This window comes from Podarcis liolepis (assembly GCF_965112155.1).
Source record: "Podarcis liolepis genome assembly, chromosome: 1".
Taxonomy (NCBI): Eukaryota; Metazoa; Chordata; class Lepidosauria; order Squamata; family Lacertidae; genus Podarcis; species Podarcis liolepis.
The window spans coordinates 90172632-90188798 of NC_139554.1; the positions used below are offsets into that span (position 1 = coordinate 90172632).

At 47.1% G+C, this 16167-nt stretch overlaps 1 protein-coding gene across 1 annotated transcript; it reads left to right on the forward strand.

Moving 5' to 3' along the window:
• The first annotated feature begins 296 nt into the window (after window positions 1-296).
• On the forward strand, window positions 297-10545 carry INHBB (inhibin subunit beta B). Its single transcript, XM_083513291.1, has 2 exons — window positions 297-2306; window positions 7689-10545. The coding sequence occupies exons 1-2, from the start codon at window positions 1892-1894 to the stop codon at window positions 8462-8464; spliced, it is 1191 nt and encodes a 396-aa protein (XP_083369417.1). The 5' UTR covers window positions 297-1891; the 3' UTR covers window positions 8465-10545.
• Window positions 10546-16167: the final 5622 nt, after the last annotated feature.

Here is a 16167-nt window from a genome sequence, read left to right on the forward strand (position 1 = left end):
TGCGGCTTCCCCGAGACCACCTCGCTTCGACTGAGCTGGAGTTTCAGCCAGAGACATCGCAGCTCATGCTCTCAACCACCGCGCCATTCACCGGCTAATTAGTTTAATTGCGCTGCTGCTAACTTTATCCGGATTCCTCCTTTTCGCTGGCAATGAGTGTTGGACAAATGAGTGTTCCACGTAATATCCTTCTCTCCCTCTCAGTATTGAAGGGCTGTCGCGGGGTGGGGGTGAGGTGGGTGGGGGCGTAGTTAAAGGAACAAGCATAGTTAATATTTCCACATCAGGAAGTTGCTGCTGCAGAAGCCTGCAGGCGAAAATGCTTAATCTCAGCAGTGCAGAGCCTGTGGCGCCTAGTCTGTTATAGGTTGGAGATCCCACGTGGTTTTAACTTCTGTATAAAAGTTTCTGTAGAAAAGTGGCCCAATGTTGTGATTTGGCAGGTCAAAAAGAAAAAAAGAAAAGAAGAGAAGAGAAAGAAAGAAAGAAAGAAGGGGGGGGTTAAACCCGTCGCCAGGAGATTAGAGGCAGATAAGCGAGGAAGAACAAGGCGCTTCTCCAACCGAGACCTTCCACTTGGCGATCGGAGGCGGAACGTCAGGTTCAGGAGCTGGAGAGAGAGAGAGAATAAAACACAAGAAGGCACAGGCAAAGATCAACCGCGGCAGGAAGGCAGCGCGGTGGGTCTGCCTTTTTACTCACGAGAAGCCCAGTGCCAAATAACAAGAAGGGCGGGATTTGCTGAATGCGAAGGAAAGCCTGAACGGACGGCTACTTTTAAACAGGACCTGCTGACTTCGATTTCCAGTCGCTTCTGGAGCTTTTCTTGCCCGCTTGCTTCCGGGGCTTTAAACACTACTATTACTACCATTACTACTTGTATGTTTTTTTATTTAACTGTTTTAATGTGGACAGCTGCATGATCGCGGGATCTCCAGAAAGGGCCCCCATCGGCTGGGCTGGAGCCCCAACTTGACCCCCCTCCCGCAAAAGAGGGGAAAGTGTGAGGGAGAGGGAGTACCCGCCTTTGTGGATCGGACTGAGTGTCCCCCCCCCCGCGCGCGCCGCCGCCTTCCCCTCCCCTCCTCCTCCTCCTGCGCGCTGCCCGCTCTTGGCTTTCAGGTTAACTTCGCTTTGCCAGAGGCGGGCGAACCGAGGCTGCGGCGGCGGGCGCAGAAGGGAGAGCGAGCGAGCTCGGGAGGGCGCCGCTCCCCGCGCCGAAGGAGACGCAGCCGCGGAGCGCAACGAGGGACCGCTCGCTTCGCGCGGACGGGAGTTGGCTCGCTTCCCCTTCTCCCCCCCCCCCCCAGCCTTGTGGCAAAGGGACAGAGGGAGGCACCGCTGCCGGGAGTGCGCCCAGCTCGCAGCGATAAATTGGATTGACTCTCTCAAGCTGCCCAGTTGATCCTCCGCGCCACCCCTCCCCCCTCCCCTCTGGCCTTCCGATGACTCTGGACTAAAAAAGATCGCCCTCCTCCCCACCCACCCCCGGTGTCCGCACTCCCCCCACCCCTCTTTTTCCTTTTTGGCTGGACTCTGCGCGAGCTGGAGGCGAACAAACTGAAACCATGAAGCAGGAGCTGTCGGCTTCGGAGATGCCCGCTGGCAACTGACCGCCGGGAGGCCGCCGGGGGACTCGGGCTCTCCGGGATCGCACCCTCTCCGCCCGCCCCCCGCCCTGCCGCTCTCGGCGGACCGGCTCCCAACTTGCCGCCTTGCCTCCCGCCGACCTGCTCCCTGGCTGGCCAGCCGAGGGGGACGCCCGGATCCGGCTCGCCGGCCTCCCCCCGTCCTCCCCAACATAGCGCCCCCTTGAGCGCCGCGCACCCCTCTCGGGCGCTCGCCGGCTCGGATCGCCGCGCCGCCGCGCCGGACCTGCCTGGAGCTCGGCATGGACGGGGCGGCTCGGAGGGGGGCCCTGGCTGCGCTGCTGCTGCTCCTGCTGCTGGCCGCCTGCTGGCTGGTGCTGGGCGCCGGTGCCTCGCCGACCCCTCCGGGAGCCGCCCCGCAGCAGGACACTTGCACCTCGTGCGGCTTCCGGCGGCCTCCCGAGGAGCGCGGGGCCGTGGACGGCGATTTCCTGGAGGCCGTCAAGCGGCACATCCTGAGCCGCCTGCAGATGCGAGAGCGGCCCAACATCACCCACGCCGTGCCCAAGGCGGCCATGGTCACGGCGCTGCGCAAGCTGCACGCCGGCAAGGTGCGCGACGACGGCCGCGTCGAGATCCCCAGCCTGGACGGCCAGGCCAGCGGCGGCCCCGCGGCGCACGAGCAGCTCTCCGAGATCATCAGCTTCGCCGAGACAGGTGGGCCGCCCGCGCGTCGACCTAGCCCGCTTTGACCTCTTTGCCCTCCGCACCCATCACCTACCCTCCTCGGTCTGTATGCCCTAAGCATCCAGTCTTCCACCCCCAGCAGTTTCTCGACCTCCAGCAAACCCTTCTGGGCCTCCTACCCAGGCACATGTCCCCGCCCCGCACCTTGCAACCTTGAAGTTAAACATTTCTGTTTTGGACGCAGTTTGTCCAATCCAGCACTGTCTACCCGCCCAACCTATACTGTGCTATGCTATCCGTTTTCCTTCTTTTGCCGATTACTTTCTGTTAGCTCACTTCTTGTAGTTTAGTCGTGTCTGACGCTTCATGACCCCATGGACCAGAGCACGCCAGGCACTCCTGACTTCCACTGCCTCCCGCAGCTTGGGCAAACTCATGTTGGTAGCTTCAAGAACCAGCCAGCTTCAAGATGTCCAGCCATCTCGTCCTCTGTCGTCCCCTTCTCCTTGTGCCCTCCATCTTTCCCAACATCAGGGTCTTTTCCAGGGAATCTTCTCTTCTCATGAGGTGGCCAAAGTATTGGAGCCTCAGCTTCAGGATCTGTCCTTCCAGTGAGCACTCAGGGCTGATTTCCTTCAGAATGGATAGGTTTGATCTTCTTGCAGTCCATGGGACTCTCAAGAGTCTCCTCCAGCACCAAAATTCAAAAGCATCAATTCTTTGGCGATCAGCCTTCTTTATGGTCCAGCTTTCACTTCCATACATCATTACTGGGAAAACCCTAGCTTTAACTATACGGACCTTTGTTGGCAAGGTGATGTCTCTGCTTTGTTAGCTCACTAGCATCCCATTAATTTATTTGCCCTGCAGGCCGGATTCCTGCCTCACTGGTTTTTATGTAAATCTCATTCTTGCCTTCATCCCTTCATTTGTTAGCTTGTCATGCAGATCTAGTCATTGTCTCTTTGACGTGTACAGCACCCTTCTAGACCAGGGGCGCATCCCTCTCACTTACCTTGTTTATTCATCTGCATTAGCTGCTTCACTCTGTGCTCTCCTTCACTTTACTGGTCCTTATTCCAGCACATCTACTGTGCCAGCTCATTCACCCATCCAGCTAAGAAGAGCCTTTCCTTCCCCAGACTTATACATCCATGTAGGGTATTCTCAGGCACCTCTCCTATACTCACATAGGTATATCCTTCCCACGACCCATTCACTATCTCTCATGCCACCCATCTCTTCTTTTCCACCTCCTTATCTGTTCCTTATCCACACGCTCCATTTTCTAGTGTCCTATGGGATAGTTACCCTTCCATCCCTAACATTGTGTGACTTCTTCTCTTCATCCAGTAATCCACCCTCATACCTTTTTGCATCCATCCATCCTTTTTGCATCCATCCATCCATCCGTGGATTCATCTCCTATGCTCACTTTCAATACCAGTCAGGTACCTGTCACACATAGGCATCATTTTATATGCCTGTTCAGTACACCCACTTATTTACCTTTCTACTAACATCCCACTCATTCAGTCATCTCCTTCCTCATCTCACTCAACCTTAGGTATATTCTTCTCTTCCTCCTTGCCATTCAAATCCTCTGCTGCACATACCTGTCCAACCCATGTCATCTAATCCCCTTTGTTGACCTACACTCTCCATGTATTCTAAATTTTATGATCTTGCATACAGTACCCACTTGGTGATCCCATCCATCCATCCATCCATCCATCCATCCATCCATCCCACTATATATCATGTTGAGTTTTATATGCACCCCTCTATCCTTAAACCTATCACATACCTCTTTATTGTTTTCTATTTCCTTATTCCATACTCATCCATTCACACACACTTTCAAACCATGCATAGTAGTGAATTGGTACTGAACCAGCCTATTTATTTATTTCCCACAAATCTACTGTATACAGTCACCCCTGTTGTATTTTTCCATGCACTATAATTGCCACATATGACCCATTCATCAACAATATCTGTTCAACTTAATCTCAGTTTCTTGTAACATCCACTTTGCTACTTTTGGTACTATGCCTCTCCATGGTCCTTTAATGGTAATCTAGTCTTTATAGCATTGCCTCCATCCATCCACCATTCCTGGTTTAGTCAATCTAAGTTTGGTTCTGAAATAGTCATTTCATCATTCTCAGGCTGATTTTCACTCATCTATCTAAAATGCTATAAGTATCTGCTCTCCATCTTCTTTATCCACCCATCCTATCAACTTGAGCAAGATGCTCTTGTTCAGTAACCTACCCTATACCATATCTCCTTTGGTATCCCTAACTACAGAAGTGTAGATTCTATTTTTAATGTATGCTTCTTCAGTTAGGTACTACAGCTTGTTAGCTAGTCTACCAGAATGCTTTAGTTTCTCTCTGTCTACCTCTAAGCTTCTCCACCAATGCATACAACAGATTGTCATTTTCAAAGTGTTTTACAGTATAACTTGAGGGTTCATGAGGGGAATTATCAGGGAATTATCAGTGAAGTTCAGCAGTGGTGAACAAGCTTTCATTCCTCACAGAATGCAGCCACAGTGTTTTAAGCTACACTCTCAGTTTGTCTAGGGCTGGGCTGGGAAAGCTTAGCTGGTCCAGAAGTTCCATCCTTTATGGCCCATCTGATGAGAGTTGGTATCAAACAGCATCAGGAGGGCCACTGATTCCCCATCCCTAATTGTGCCCACACGAGCTGAGTTTGTGCAAGGCATGTGTCTCTAAATTCATTTCCACGTGCTAGGAATCTATGGCAGATAGCCAGGAATCTTTTCAGCAGACCACGTGACATGGGAAAGGTTCCATTAAGGTAGAAAGTCCAAAAACCGCTGTAAGAGCTGCAGGTTCAGGGGAGGCGATAGCTGAATGGATGAAGGGACGTGCTGCAAGAATAGATAGGTGGATGGTGGATGGCTCTATTAAACCTATTAGTTCTCTTCCTCTTTCTTCCTCTTTCACTTCATTTATTACTTTCTCTTTATCACCATCAAAAATTCTTGGCTTGTGTGTTTTGCTTGTCCATTACTTGCTTACTATATTTACAAGTTTCCAAGCTGCAGGCAGGTCAAGAGCTACGCTTTGGATGCCTAGAGGACAAGGAAGGTGGCTTTCCAGAGGCTGTTCAGCTCCAACTCCCAGCTGCTCCAGCCAGCATGGCCAGGAGTCCGAGAAGATGGGAGTCAGAGTCCAATAGCACCTGAAAGGTCACTAGTTCCCTATCCCTGCTATAGGGTGTAGGAAGCCTAGTGGTGTGGCGTTGAGACACATACAATAATTCATATGGTGTACAAGGTGTTCTTTCTGCCAGGGTCCCAGAAAGCACATGATAAGAATACATGCTCATTTGAAATGATAAAGTACTATGAGAAGATCACAAGAACTCAATGATTAGGAGCAGCTGAAGCTGCCTTATACTGAGTCAGACTATTAACTCACTATTGTTGATACTGGCAGTGGCTGTCTAGAGCTTCATGCAGGGGACATTCCCAGCCCCACCAGGAGATGCTGAGGACTGGACCTGAGATCTTCTGTACGCAAAGTTCAACCACCCAGCTAATTGTGCCTTCCCTTTTGGACCAGATTTAAATGGCACTGTAACAAGGATTCAGTAGTTCTAGATGACAATGGCAGTGCTGAGGTTTCTATTTCTGGTATACTGGATGAAATGGAATTGAATGAAGAATATTGGGTGAAGCCATGATTGGACCAATCCTGTGCATGCCTATTTAGAAATCAGTCCTGCTGAGTTCAATGGCACTTTCCTAGGTAAGTGTGCATAGGATTATAACCACAGGGGTCAGAAAGGCTTAGGTTAAGAGATGTCAGTGACATGTTTGACAGCTCCTCCCATTTATTCTTCATATTATAAAAAATAAAAGTACAAATGAGAAGGTAGCAACCAAATGCTGTAGCATTTGTTTTTTGGCTTTTCATAGAATTGTAGAGTTGGCAGGGACCATGAGTGTCATCTAGTCCAACTCCTTGCAATGCAGGAATATTTCACCCCATGTGGGGCTTGAACCCACAACCCTGAGATTAAGAGTCTCATGCTCTACTGACTGAGCTATTTCTTCCATGAAGAGGTACCAGGCACAAGTCAGCATTGCTTAGCTCACTGAGCAGTATTAGTGGGATTTGTAGTAAATCTTTACGCTTGGGGTGTACGCTTGGTACCTGTGGTAAACACACACACACACACACAACATTAACTTTTCCAGGAGCAGTAGAGGCTGACCCATTAGTTGAATGGGGCACTGCACCAATAGCCTCTATCTTCCCTCAGGCAGCGCCCACTTGCCTGCCAGTCCATGGATGGCATTGCATGTCAACTTTCTGGCTGCTGCTGCTGCTAGCTGGTGGTGAGTGCCTAGAACCTGTACCCTGACACCTAGTTATGTATGTTCATGAAGAATGTTTGTATGGTATAGCATATCTCCACCTGCAGTTCAGTACGGGGCAGTCCAGATAGACACTGATTTATACTTCAGTAAGAAGGTGGCCTAGTGGGACGCGGGTGGCGCTGTGGGTTAGACCACAGAGCCTAGGACTTGCCAATCAGAAGGTCGGCGGTTCGAATCCCCATGATGGGGTGAGCTCCCGTTGCTCGGTCCCTGCTCCTGCCAACCTAGCAGTTCAAAGTGCAAGTAGATAAATAGGTACCACTCTGGCAGGAAGGTAAACGGTCTTTCTGTGCGCTGCTCTGGTTCGCCAGAAGTGGCTTAGTCATGCTGGCCACATGACCCGGAAGCTGTACGCCGGCTCCCTTGGCCAATAAAGCGAGATGAGCGCCGCAACCCCAGAGTCGGTCATGACTGGACCTAATGGTCAGGGGTCCCTTTACCTTTACCTAAGAAGGTGGCCTTAGTTAACTGGACTAGTAAAGAGCCTTTATTTCCCAAGGATCATGGGGCTGCTGGGTGAGATTACAGCACATCTAAACTGTAACCAAATCCTTTCTCTGCAAAATGTTCTCTGATTGTTAGCAACCTGTGCTTTCTGGGAAAATTATACACGAAGGCTGTCTTTGCCAGGCCAACACTTTAAAAAACGCCATTAATTAGCACTTATCCAGGTGCTCACAGAGTTCCTTTCATGGCTCTCAATCTCTCTGACCTTAATTGCTGATTTCTAAGGATCTGGTATTTTTTTCACCTATAGCCTGATTAGTTTCTCTCTGGGAACTCACTCAGCAATGGGTTTATAAATACTGACTCAGCCGCCAAGCTCACTTTGCAATTTACACTTATCCATTTACCTTTGGTCATTTTATTTATTTACATTATTATTACCTTTTTTGGCATTTAGTAATTTGCTGCGGATATTTCCTTTAAAAACAAAGCAAAGCAGCACACCTTTCTGAACTTAACGGCATTTCTTCCCCCTTGCATCTTAGATGACCTGGCTTCCTCTCGAGTGCGCCTCTATTTCTTCATTTCCAATGAAGGGAATCGGAACTTGTTTGTGGTTCAAGCCAACCTGTGGCTTTACTTGAAGCTGCTTCCATATGTCTTGGAGAAAGGCAGCCGGCGGAAAGTAAGAGTCAAAGTGTATTTCCAAGACCCGGACACTAGCAGCAAGTGGAATGTGGTTGAAAAGAAAGTTGATCTCAAAAGAAGTGGCTGGCACACATTTCCCATGACAGAACCAATCCAGGCTCTGTTTGAGAAAGGGGAAAGAAGACTGAACTTGGATGTTCAGTGCGAAGGCTGCGAAGAGTATTCAGTGCTGCCAATTTATGTGGACCCCGGGGACGAGTCTCACCGGCCTTTTTTAGTGGTGCAAGCCCGCTTGGCTGACAACAAGCACAGAATCCGGAAAAGAGGCCTGGAGTGTGATGGCAGGACCAATTTATGTTGCAGGCAACAGTTTTTCATTGACTTTAGACTCATTGGATGGAATGACTGGATCATAGCGCCACATGGTTACAATGGGAATTACTGTGAAGGGAGCTGCCCGGCCTATTTGGCTGGTGTCCCGGGCTCAGCTTCCTCTTTTCACACCGCAGTGGTGAATCAGTACCGCATGCGAGGGCTGAACCCAGGCACTGTGAACTCCTGTTGCATCCCGACCAAACTTAGCTCGATATCCATGCTGTACTTTGATGACGAATACAACATCGTGAAGAGGGACGTTCCCAATATGATTGTGGAAGAATGTGGTTGCGCCTGATTTGGGGAAGGGGTGTGTTTGACAAGGGACAGGAGGTCTAGGACATTCCCATACAGAAATGGAATTAGAAGGGTGGTTTTTGCTGAATATTCTTCCAGGCATGGATGTTTTATATATATATATAAAATCACCGCAGAGAGGCAACAGCAGCAAGGAGCAGAGATTACAACAGCAGCAAAGATATGTGTATTGTTTCACTCTGTTGTCAGGGCCGTGGCAGTTCGTGGTTCTTGGACACTAAACTATGCTACCACTTATAGACTAATGCTATGAAGTACCTTAATCCCACCCACACACCCAAGGACACAAAGCACACACACACACACGCAGAGAGAGAGAGAGCGCGATACACACAAACACACACGGTTGCATGATGCAGATTGGAGGACAGAAGCAAGTTTAAACAAAGAAAGGAAAGGGAGTTAAATGTCTGCCAGTGATTAAAAAAACAATACAGTGGGCCAATAGCCATTTCATCTGTCAGCCAGCCAGGCATGTGTTTAGAATGAAACCACAGGGAAGCACAAAAAGAGAAAACAGTCTAATATATTCGCATACGCAGGTATTTAAGTGACCAAACGACCAACCTTCACCTCTAAGGTCTAAAAAAAAGGGAAGGAGTAGCAGGCTACCTGATTTACAGCATGATGAGCCCTTCCTCTTGAGGTTAAACATAATGTGTATATATATATATTTTTAAAGAAATCACAAATGGCCTATAGCACTTCCAGAGTAGAATATTGCTACGAGAGAAATATACTTAAGCAAGTACCATGAGCTTAATATAATCACAGTTGCTGTATTCTTCTGAATGGTATGTTGGCATGATTTCATGCTTTTAACAGGCTATGAGATACTCCCATCCTCACCCCATGTGGGATCGGTATCCTGGCCGCATCATCTCAAAAAGGGCTTGGGTCCATCCTGTCCCCATTTTTTGTTCGCTATTCATCTCAACAGTCTTCACCTTCTCAGAACATCGGCGACATCAAAAGTTGCAGCTTGTGTCCCGCGTCAGGGGAATCAGCAAGAGCAGGCTTGGAGCGGCTGGGGAGGAGTAACAGGGAGAAGAGGAAACGGATGGTGGTGGTGATGATTTATAGCCACACAGTGGATACATTTTGAGGGAGTGTATGCGGCGTTTTGTAACGGTTGAGGAACATTGGAGAAGACTTACGGATAGGTGGGGGGGGACAAGAGTGGGGAGAGGGTTTTTTTAATTAAAAAAAACCCCTACCCAGAATATGTCAAGGATGGCTGCAGAGCTCAAACCCCACCCCCATGCTACAGCATAGCACTCGCAAACTGCTTGAATGCACATTATTATAGCACTTGCAGATTTCAATGCCTTGAATGGTTGGGACTTGATGGTGCACTTCTCTTTGCTCACTTATCTCTAGGTTAAAAACAAGTGCCGCATGAGCTATGCAATTTTTAAAAAAGTGTTGACCCATACTAGACGAAACTGGACTGAAATGAGATGACTTTTTAATATTTTTTTATACTTGAAATTAAATCTTTTGCTTCTTTTTTTTAAAAGCGAATGATTGCTTTTCATGTTTGCACTGATGTAGTTGCACGACTTAGTCAAGAGAAAACTGCCATTTGAAGAAGAAGAAAAAAGGTTATTTTTATAGCAGCAATAATAATGATGATGATGATGATGATGATGAACACAGTGAAATGTATTATACATAAGATTTTGGAACCAAAGAGGCCAACATATTAATTGTAATTTTTATCAGATGGCAAGGTCATCATATATCTATATATCATGTAATGATACTGAATACTCTGCTGTGAGGCCTACCAATTTTTTTTCAGGGTACAAAATTGATTCTGTGACATTTGGGTCAGTGTCTTTTCTATACCAACAACACATAGCAGACGAGATGTGCATCCTTTAAACAAGAAGAAGAAAGAAAGAAAACCCCAGTTGTTGTTTATTTAATAAAGTCCCTTATAGGTTCTGTTCCATAATAATTTAAATACAAAACAACTTTCACTTAGATTTTGCTGTCAGAGTATTTTACATTTGTGTACAGTTTAAGTAAATAAAATGGAGCGAGAGAGAAAAAAAAGTTTGAGGGCTGCAGTTTTCCTGGACTGTTTCAGAAACCCCTTTGTAACAAAGTATATCCAAAGCTGGAGGGGACCAAAGCCTCATCGCTGAAGATGCTTACATGCCACTGAATGGGACCACGCATGCGTAACCGTTTGTTGGATAAGCCAAGGAGTGCAGGTGCAAGCCTCGTTCAATTCCACACATGATTAAGGTTAGGCACACACAATCTGGGGGCAGGTGGGACACAGCCGAGGGCCAAGATTAACTGGGAAGGAGTTTGCTTTTTTGCTCTCACCCTCCCTTTCAGAATCTTCCTACAAATCATCTTGTACCAAGTCAATTGCCTTCCTTTTTTTTCTGCAGGGGTGGAATAGCCCATATGAGCTGGGCTGGTGGTTTTCAAGCTGGTTACGTACAGGGAATGTGCTCCACCTTGGCTTGTTTGCTGTGGGATGAGTGTCACCCACAGGATCTCTGCAGGGGATGGTATGTGTGTAGTTTTAGAAAGCACAGTCAGTAGCTCAGCATGCTGGTCTCCCAATCACCTAAGTGAATGCTTGGTGACCTGACTAGGGTGGTCACTTACAGGTGAAAAAGAGGAAATGAATCCCCCCTCAAAAGAGGACAAAACAACCATCGCCACCACCCAGATTTGCAAAAAAAAATCCAAATTCAATAGCTGCAAATGTATAAATAATTATGCTAATTTAAGCAGAAATGCAGCACATGTCACCATAGCAGGGAAGGCTGTGTCCAGGTTACCTTTATGCCTACCTAGTCTGATGCCCACCTGCTGATGGGCAGCCTTAGGGTATCTGCTCGCCTCTTCTTACAGTTCTTCATCATGAAGCTTGACTTGGACCAGCTGGCATTCTGTTAAGGGGGACACAAGGCCACCCAAGACTCCTGCCATGATGCAAGTCAAGGTTGGTAAGACTGACACACTGTCTTCTAGGGGTGGTTGTGTGATATTGCAGTTATTCTTCCTGACTTAGTCCTGAACACATTCAGGTCAAGCCTGGGGTCCCCTGGAAAATCAGTGGCCTATGCAATTTGTAGCCTTGAGACAGCAGCTAGGATTTGTTCAGACATGTCATGTCTTACAGAGAGAGGGAGAGCTGAAGGGTATAGTGTCCATTTCCAGACTAGTACTGTACTAGCTATGGTGCAATCTAATGCAGGGCATTGGGGGTTTTCTCCTTAGTCACATGAATGCTATTACTTAGGGCTTGATCACCGAGCAAAATGTGACCTCTGTTTCTGTCTGCACTGCACAATGTAGATAGTGGAACCGCTTGGCTTCTCCTCAGACTATACCAATAGCCATGGAAGTCTGGCCTTCAGAACAGGGTGTAATCTTGCAGTCGTTTCCTGTTTTGCATTATAACAACTGACTGTGATGCAGAGTAGGTACGGTAATTCTGTTGGTGCTATGCAGAATTAGGACCTAACTGGACAAGGTAATGGGGACTCTTAATCTGGACCTCTCAGTTCTTTACAGTTTAGGAAACAGCCACATAAGTCAAACCCTCAATTTGCATATGGGATCACAAAACGGGGGCGGGGGGGGCGGGTATTCCTTCCCTCCAGTGATATTTTCCCAATGAAAATTGCTTCCCCACTTTGTCTAAGTATATGAGAGTTTCTCCTGGTGGGACAAAGAGCAGCCTTGAGGTAGGGAAGTTTCATTGGGGAAATAAGGGGTAAGCTATTCCCTGGAGTCATGGTCCTGATCTGAATCTGCTTTCCTTGACCCCACCAAACAGCTGTTTCCTAAAATTTAAAGAGATAGGAAGTTCAGTGACAGATCTCCGTTGTCCCATCTACCATACTTAGGCCAGTAGAATAATAAAATAATAGAACTTGAGGGTCATCTAGTCCAATACTCCTATCTCAACATGTGGTCCCCCATCCAATTTGAAACTATCCCAGATCCTCCTCAGCTTTGCAAATGTGCTGGCAGTTTTATTACTGTATATGTTATTGTTAAATATCACTGTTTGCGCCATCAGGGCCTCAGTGGTGCAGTTAGGCCATTTTAGGCTCTGGACTTAATTATCTTGGGATCCTCTCCCCATTTTTAGATGGTCAGAAATAGTACTTTGCTTACTTCAAAATAGGCACTGCTGTGTTTGGGGCCCTTCTGCTTATTTTGCTGAGTGGATTTCTAACCCACAAATCTTGCCCTGATGGCACCACCGCCTTTAATTTGCATTTCCATTTATTTATTGCACTTATAGCCTCCTTTCCCCCAAAGAGCTCAAGGTGGTCACATGGTTCTCCCCATCTCTTTTAATCTCCACAACAATCCTGTGAGGTAGGCTAGGCTGAGGGACAGTGACGGGCCCAAATTGACCCAGTGAGCTTCATGAAGGCTGAGTGGGGATTTGAACCCTGGTCTCTTGGGTCCTAATCCGATACTCAGACCACTAGACCACACTGACTCTCTTTTAGTGCAGGCAGCTATTGAGTTAAGGCAAGTCTGCCTCCCACCACTCCTCTGCATCTGGTCAATCCATGACAATATAGCAGAAAACGTACAGGTCCTACAGTGCATTAGCAACCATTCAAAATATACATTGGCAGCTGCAGTGTGTGAAATGCCAGGTAGAGCACAGCAAGATGCCTTAGTGTTCATGTGCATGAATGTACATGAATATGTGCAAGGGATAGGATGTGCCCACACATTCAGATTTGAGACCTTGCACAACAATGTTAACCAGGGGTGGAATTCTAACTTAAGAAGATGATACTTCAGCTATTCACAGGCAATTATGTAGTGTTAAGGACACAAAGAGGACAAAAAAAGTTTGAATTTCACATATACGTTCAAGGGGTCTGAAATGGTGGTGAGGGACCCAGAACAAGACCTTGGAGTCATAGTAAATAGCTCAATGAAGATGTTGAAACAGTGTACAGCAGCTGTGAAAAATAAATAAATTCAAATTCCATGCTAGGGATCATTAGGAAAGGGATAATTAAGAGGTGGCATGATAGAGCAGGCTTCCTCAAACTCAGCCCTCCAGATGTTTTTGGCCCACAACTCCCATGATCCCTAGCTAGCAGGACCAGTGGTCAGGGATGTTGGGAATTGTAGTCTCAAAACATCTGGAGGGCCGAGTTTGAGGAAGCCTGTGATTGAAATTCATCAAAGGATGCATGGTTTGGAGAAAGTGGCTAGAGATAATTTTTTCTCCCTCTCTCATAACACTAGAATGAAGCTGAATGCTGGAAAAATCAGGACACATAAAAGAAAGTACTTCTTCATGGATCACATTGTTAAACCACAGAAGTTGCTGCTACGGGATGCAGTGATGGCCACTGACCTAGACAGCTTTAAAAGGGGATTGGACAAATTCACAGAGGAGAGGGCTATCAATGCCTACTAGCTTTGATGGCTATGCTCTGGCTCCACAGCTGGAGGCAGCAATGCTTCTGAATACCAGTTGCTGAAAACAACAGGAGGGGAGAGTTGCTGTTCTGTTCAAATCCTGTTTATTGCATGCATCTGTTTATCCACTGTGAGAGTAGGATGCTGGTCTAGACGGGCCATTGGCCTGATCCACAGCTCTTCTAATGCTCTTATATGTTGTTGAGTTCCCAGCAGAGTTTTTTTCCATGGGAAATCCTTTTTTCCCCTTTCCTTCCTTCTCCTCTGCTACTTTGCCCTCCACACTGATGTCCTCTGCTCCTCTGTACATGGGGGGTTGGGGAGGTCAGAATTGTGCTGCCTCCCATTTGTATTAAAAACAAACCCCTGTGTTGCAATGAGAACCAGTCACAGAAATATAGACACAACACTTAGGCTAATAACTGTTCAAGCATATATAACAGAATAATGATATCATTGAAAAAGTAGAAACAAACCTATTAGAGACTAGTGGCGCAGAACGTCAAGCCATGTGTTCAAGATAGGCGTCAAAGGTCTGTCTCACAACGGTTATTCAAAGGTTTCAACAGAAGACGTCTCAAAAGTCTAAAAAGTAAAGTTTTCTCAATAGTTTTTCAAAAGTTTCAATGGAAGACGTCCCAAAAGTCTCAAGGACAGTGTTTCCGGAATGATACTACTGTTTCGTGATAGTCTTCATCAGCTGAAAAAACAATACAAAGCATACAACCAATGAATGATAACAGAATTGAGCTACCTGCATACACATTTGTAACAGCCATTCAAAAAATTAACAAAGAGATGCCAAGTCATGCAAATTCTCCAACTCATGCTCCATAAAATGTTTATATTTTAATTTAAACACATTGTTTTTGTTTTATGAAACTACCTTAAGTAACTCTGATTTCTTGCTCATGCAGTCATGGAAACCTCCCTAAGACATGCCAGCATTTTAATTTGCTCAAATGCTCTCTGTCCATTTCTGTCAACATGAAGACTCAGGGCCTAGAGATTTTCATTAAATATGAGATGCTGGGACAAACAGTAGTAAAGTGCTGCTTCCTTCATGACCTGCTTATAAGCTTACCAGATACTTCTGACTGGCCATTGTTGCAAACAGAAGGCTGGACTAGGTGGCTTCTTTGCTCTTGACTTGCACTTGGCAATGGAAGTGAAGAGACCTGACTGGGTGAAGAAGGAGACTGGCTTCAGCACATTTTGGGGTCCTTAAAAGTGAGGAAGGGGCAGCAAAAGGGAGAGGAAAATGAGTCAAAATGAGTCAAAGGCCAAATAAAAGTCAAATTGGCAGGTCACACTTTCACTAGTTTAGATCAACACTAGATAGCACAACAGACAAGAACAGTTATAATATCTATCCAAAGTTTTGATTGACCCAGTAGTGGTAGGAACATGGAAAGCTGCCTTATACACAGTCAGGCTGTTGGGCCATCTAGCTCAGTATTCCTACACTGATTGGCAGCTACTCTCCAGGGTTTCAGCAGTGAGTATTTTGCAGGTGTTTGTAGAGGTGCCAGGGATAAAACTTGAGATATGTACGTGTACTGTCCTGTTGAGCTGTGATGCTCCTTCCCATGGGTGTAGCCCGGATTTTTGTGAGGGAGAGCAGGCCTTTTGTTGGGGGAGGGGGAGAACCTCAGTTTGCTATGTATTTTTATTGATCTTTATTGGGGGGCAGCTGCCCCTCCCTGCCTCCCCCTTGGCTACGCCCATATCCCCTCCTGAGCTACTTTCCATTTGATACCAGACGAAATTGGAAAGTGGGGATACTGTTGTCTCCATCACAGAAAAAATTCAGCCCCACTTCACCCCAGGCACACACTCTTTATCTTTCATCGTTTACCGTATTTCCCCCTCTATAACACGCAGATTTTTTCTCCTAAAAAGGAAGGGGAAATGTCTGTGCGTGTTATTGAGCGAATGTGTGGTCCCTGGAGCCGAAAAATCAGGCAAAAATCAAATCGCGCTTCACGGAGAAGGGAAACCTGAAAAGAGGAAGCGGCTGCTTTCCTGCATTCTGCCTCAGGGTCTTACTGCCCACCCTCCTCTGTTTCCTTGCTGTGTTTGCTGAAACGGAACAAAGAGCAGGGAAAGCCCCTCCCCTCCAGGCAAGCAGAGGGGAAAGCAGAGTGTCGTTCCTTCTAATTCCTCTCTGTGCTCCGGTGCTGCTGGGGGAGAGGGAGAGAGAGAGAGAGGGGCGGGAGGGAGAGAGAGGGGGAGGGAGAGAGAGAG

Bases quoted from the DNA above. Each gene is read 5' to 3' on its own strand.
- INHBB (XM_083513291.1), top strand. From the start codon at position 1,892: ATGGACGGGGCGGCTCGGAGGGGGGCCCTGGCTGCGCTGCTGCTGCTC. The intron at 2,307-7,688 runs GTGGGCCGCCCG...CTTGCATCTTAG, and splicing joins CATCAGCTTCGCCGAGACAG to ATGACCTGGCTTCCTCTCGA.